The following is a 5,282-nucleotide window of genomic DNA, read 5'->3' on the forward strand; positions in this document are numbered from 1 at the left end:
AGCTGAAGACAACCTCAGAGAGTGTCCATCCTGAAACAGCTCATGTGTCCTGCCTTGGGGATGGCAGGAAACTCACCCCAACCACCTCCCTGGGAAATTGTCAGATATTGGTGACACAGAGAAGACCCTAAAAGCCTCCAGAGAACAGTTTCCACACAAACAGAATCAAAATGGCTTTACAACAATCAAAATAGCTTCAAATTTCTCAACACCAAATGAGCTGGAAAGCGCTAGAGCAGGAGCTTCTCCGTTGTGAAAGAACAGGACCTCATATCCAGCCTGGAATTCCATACCCTGCCAAACTATCAGTCGAGAATAAAGACATTTGCAGACAGATGTGCAAGAGCCCAAATCTACAGGAATCCTGCTTCAAGATGCAATGGGAAGGGCTTCACCAACTCAGAGAAAAAAGCTAGGAGGAGGGAGAGGTGGAGGGGCAGATGCTTTTCCCAAGATGGCCACACAATCTCTCCCACCCCCTGCTCTTCTGCAATGACCTTGTGTATGCGTGTGCATAGGTGTGTGCGTGCCTGTGTGCACATGGCCACGTGTGTTTTGAAGTTCCCTCTCCGGGGCAGCAGGTCTCTTAACAGGGCTCGGGTTCTGGGTGGGGTTGGCCACATTATCAGAACCCCCAGAGCAGTCTCTATCTCTGATGGCCACCAGGTGCCCTGATGAACAAGCCCAACACGAGCAACGAGTGTTGCTGGGTAGTGCCTGGAGCTGGATAGGATGTGGTCAAGACCCCTAGTCTTGTTTGGACAGTGTGAGACCTAGCCAGGACTGTGACCTGTGACCTGGGTCCCAGGGACAGTGGGCTCTACCCTAGACTATGTCCTCTAAGTCCTGCTGAGGCCTGGGCAGAGGGCCAGCGAGGGCTCCTGGAACCTCTGGCCTGGGGTGGGGGGGGTAGCGGGTGGGGGTGTCAGGCTCTACAGGGTGAGCCGCACCCCGGATTGTCGGGGCACCCTGACTGTGTGGACACATGCAGAGGGGCACCGCCCCCACTTCTGTCCCCCTCCGGAAGCTCTCTGTCTGCCCTCGCCCTCAGGCTGGGTCCGTTCCCCCACCGCTCGCGCGGACCTGACCGCACCCGCCACCCGCGCGCAAGGGTTGGACAGCCCGGAGCCAGCAGGCCGCGAGGACCCGGCGCCGCCCCCCGCGGAGAGCGAGCTCCGCCCCGGCTGGCGTCTGCGCCGTCCCCGTGCCTCCCCGGCCCGAGTCCCCCCCGCCCCATGGAGCAGCTGCTGCGAGCCGAGCTGCGCACCGCGACCCTGCGGGCCTTCGGGAGCCCCGGGGCCGGCTGCATCAGTGAGGGACGAGCCTACGACACGGATGCGGGCCCCGTTTTCGTCAAGGTCAACCACCGGACGCAGGTGCGGCCCCCCAGAAACCCCCTCCCCCGCGGCCTGAGCTGGAGCCTGGAGAGGGGAAGGGGTGGGGGGTGGAGGGGAGCAGGTGCGGCCTGGCGTCACTGCGGGGGGTCAGGAGCTGGCACCTGCCGGCAAGGAGGACTCAAGCGTTTTCTGCGGGACCCAGGGTTTTGTCAGCTGCAGGATTAATAATCCTGTGCCTGGAGGCGCAGGAGTGTTGGTTTTAATTTCTCTACCATCAAGAATGGGGGAGGTGAGGCTTGGAGTCCTGGGATGCTTCTGCCTCTACCCTGGGTCCCAGCTCTGGGTTCCCTCTTCCACAGCCCGTGGGTCCAGCTCAACAGGTGGGAGGAGGCAGAAAGGAGGCCAAGACTCGGTGAGGGACCGAGCGGGAGGCTCATGCTGTCTGCTCAGGGGCCTGTGCTTGTGTTGGGCCTGGTTAGTGCCTGCTTAAAGTGTTGCTGTTAAATAGACTGTATATGGAAAATAGTGACACTTTACAAATGGAGAATGTTGGCCGTAGTTAGTGCCTCCAGATGCTAAGGATGGCACTCCCTTGGCCCTAGTGGGCGCCTTCACTGAGGCCCCCAGTGCTCTGTGGGCCAGGCCCTTTTGAGGTGCAGCAGTGGTGGTGGGGGTAGGGGCTGTGGGTGGAAGGAATCCTCCCAGCCCCCCTGCAGCAGGGCCCACCTGGGATGGGTGAGAGGTCGGGATTGGTCCAGCAGCCCGGCTCTGCTAGCACAGGGAGGGAATTGTTAGGGAATTTCGTTTCAGAACCAATCGCTCTCAAAATAAGCCCCATGTACCGGGAAGCAGTTTTGGGCTCAGGGCTCATGTGGGGTCTGGAACCCTCCTACTGAAAGCTTCTCCATTTGCCCTTGAAACCCTCGGTGCTGGCACACAGTAGGTGAGCAGGTGACAGGTGAGGCCCTCAGGACACGGGCAGAATGCAGCCCAGGTATTCCCTGCCCCTGTATGTTTGGGGACTGCTGGATGCCCCCTGCGGGGCGCTAGCAACCCCTGCTTCACAATTCCAGGGCTGGGCTGGCAGTTTGGAGGATGCCTTGCCTCGTTTTCCCCTCAGAGACTTTGAATTGAAGGATGGGGTTCTTTTCCTGCGTGGCATTAGATGCTTTGGCCTCATGAGGAATAATTCTATAGGCAGAGGTGTTCAGAAGCATGCTTTCTGTCGCGTACCCGGGGTGAGTGTTCACCTCGTTTAAAATTGGGGTACTTGTGGGAAATATTCTAGAAGTAGGACAGCCCTTGGGTCCCAATGGAGGCTGTTCTGCTGCTCCTGGGGCGGCCTGTCTTCTTCCTGGGTGGGGTGTGAGCCTCCTTCCCGCCCCCCCCCCCCCAGGCCCCGCTGGGTGCTTATCTCTGGGGAGAGGCCCTGGACCCAAGCCACAAGCCAGGCCCAGCTGACCTCTCTGCCCCGAATTCTTGCCCAAAATGTGTGTCCCAGTCCCTTTGGCATGCCACCCCACCCTTGCGGTTCCTCCTCTCCTGTGATCGCTGGAGGCAGTGAGGTGGGCAGGAAACTTGGAAGGGCACCCATGCCCGGCTCCAGACGCTCCACTGATCCACACTCCAAGGCACCCTACAGATAACTCCTAGCACCCCACTGCATCTCACAGCACCACCCAGACCCTCTGCAGCACCCCCACAGTCCCCTGAGTTACCTTACAACCTCTGTGGCACGTGGCAGCATCCTGCAGTACCCCACTGTGCCCCCAGGCACCCCCAACACTCCCACCGTACCCCCTGGCCCCCCGACACTCCCACCATGCCCCTACAGCCCCCCCCAACACTCCTACTGTACTCCCCAGTCACCCCAACACTCCCACTGTACTCCCCACGCACCCCCGACACTCCCACCGTGTCCCAAACACCCCTGACACCCCCACCGTGCCCCCAGGCACCCCGATACTCCCACCATACCCCCAGGCACCCCCGACACTCCCACTGTACCTCCATAGCACCTCCAACACTCCCACTGTACCCCCCAGACACCCCCAGCATTCCTACTGTACCCTCACAGCACTCGTGTCACTCCCACTGTACCCCCAGGCACCCCTGACACTCCCAGCATGCCCCCTGTACCCCGATACTTCCACCATATCCCCAGGCACCCCAACATTCCCACCATGCTCTCACACACTCCCAACACTCCCAGCGTGCCCCCAGGCACCCCGAAACTCACACTGTGCCCCCGCAGCACCCCTGACACTCCCACTGTACTCCCCGGGCACCCCGATATTCCCATCGTACCCCCGGGCATCCCTGACATTCCCACCATGACCCCGGGCACCCCCGACACTCCCACTGTACCTCCACAGCACCCCCGACACTCCCACTGTGATGCCACAGCACACCCTGGCCCCCAGTAGCAACCCCAGCACCTCCAGAACCTCCCCTGCACCTGTGCTTCCTCACCTCTGGGAGCAAGCACCCAGGGCAGGGGCACCAGCATTCTGTCCGCCCCAAGCCCCAGGCACAGCCTCACCCTTGGAGCCCATTTCTATCCGAAGGGGGCCATGTTACACCCCATTCTCTGAGGGGCTGATGTCTTGCTCTCCAGCTAGCTTTCAGTAACTGTAGGTCCTGGGTGCTTGTGACCCCACGTGGTGGCTTCTGTCCAGGGCTGCAGGGGCCCCTCGGAGCTCATGGCAGTGTTCTGGATGCAGGCCCGGCAGATGTTCCAGGGAGAGATGGCCAGCCTGGAGGCCCTCCAGGCCACAGGCCTGGTTCGGGTACCACGGCCAATCAAGGTGATTGACCTGCCGGGAGGAGGGGCTGCCTTTGTGATGGAGCATCTGAAGATGAGGAGCTTGAGCAGGTGAGTGTGCATGTGTGTGTGTGTGTGTGTGTGTGTGTGTGTGTGTGTGTGAGAGAGTGGGTGAGATTGTGAGATCACGAGATGGAGGGAGAGGGAGTGAGGGAGAGGGAGGGGGAGGACAGAGGGATGGGGAGGGAGAGGGGGAGGAGAGAGGGCAAGGGAGGGAGAGGGGGGAAGGGAGAGAAAGAGAAAAGGAGAGGGAGGGAAAGGGAGAGAGGGAGAGGGAGATGGAGAGAAGACAAGAGGGAGGGAGAGAGTGAGACAGAGAGAGGGAGGGGGAGAAAGAGGGAGAGAGGAAAAGGGGGAGGGAGAGGGAGACGAGAGAGGGAAGGGGAACAGGCTCTTGCTGAGCTGCCAGTGTGGCTCATCAGAGGCAGGGCCAGGATTCCTACCCCTGCCCCCGGGTTCTTAACAGAGACAAGGAGTTCTTGCTTTCTGTGTGTTTTGGCTCCAATGAATCAGCATCAAACTAGCGTGTTGGAACCATCCCTGGCCTCATGCTTTAGAATGCACTCATGTTAGCTCAAACCGGGCCCAGTGAGGTTGATCTAGTAATTATCCGAAGTCCTGAAATTTTTTTCTAATTACTAGAGTTACGTGTATTTTGGGGTGCCTGGGTGGCTCAGTTGGTTAAGTGTCCAACTTCGGCTCAGGTCATGATCTCACTGTAAGTGGGTGCAAGCCCTATGTTGGGCTCTGTGCTGACAGCTCAGAGCTTGGAACCTGCTTCAGATTCTGTGTCTCCCCCTCTCTCTGCCCCTCCTCCCCCAAAATAAATAAATATAAAAAATAAAAGTTACGCAGAGGCGCCTGAGTGGCTCAGCTGGTTAAGTGTTCAACTTAGGCTCAGGTCATGATCTCACCATTCCCGAGTTTGAGCCCCGTGTCGGGCTCTGTGCTGACAGCTTGGAGTCTGGAGCCTGCTTCGGATTCTGTGTCTCCCCCTCTCTCTGCCCCTCCCCTGCCTGTGCTCTATCTCTGTCTCTTTTTTTTTTTTTTTTTAACGTTTATTTATTTATTTTTGGGACAGAGAGAGACAGAGCATGAACGGGGGAGGGGCAGAGAGAGAG

General features: G+C 59.0%; 1 protein-coding gene across 1 annotated transcript in view; it reads left to right on the forward strand.

Annotated features, from left to right (window-relative positions):
- Positions 1–1,168: 1,168 nt before the first annotated feature.
- The window catches only part of FN3K (fructosamine 3 kinase), a 12,601-nt gene continuing 8,487 nt past the window's right edge, over positions 1,169–5,282 (forward strand). Inside the window, 3 exon segments of the mRNA XM_040456766.1 lie at positions 1,169–1,376; positions 4,061–4,228; positions 4,300–4,402. Coding sequence (XP_040312700.1) covers positions 1,236–1,376; positions 4,061–4,228; positions 4,300–4,402 — 412 coding nt within the window. The 5' untranslated portion in view covers positions 1,169–1,235.

The sequence above is a fragment of the Herpailurus yagouaroundi genome, unplaced genomic scaffold (genome assembly GCF_014898765.1).
Source record: "Herpailurus yagouaroundi ecotype Mexico unplaced genomic scaffold, PumYag 217, whole genome shotgun sequence".
NCBI classification, from domain to species: Eukaryota; Metazoa; Chordata; class Mammalia; order Carnivora; family Felidae; genus Herpailurus; species Herpailurus yagouaroundi.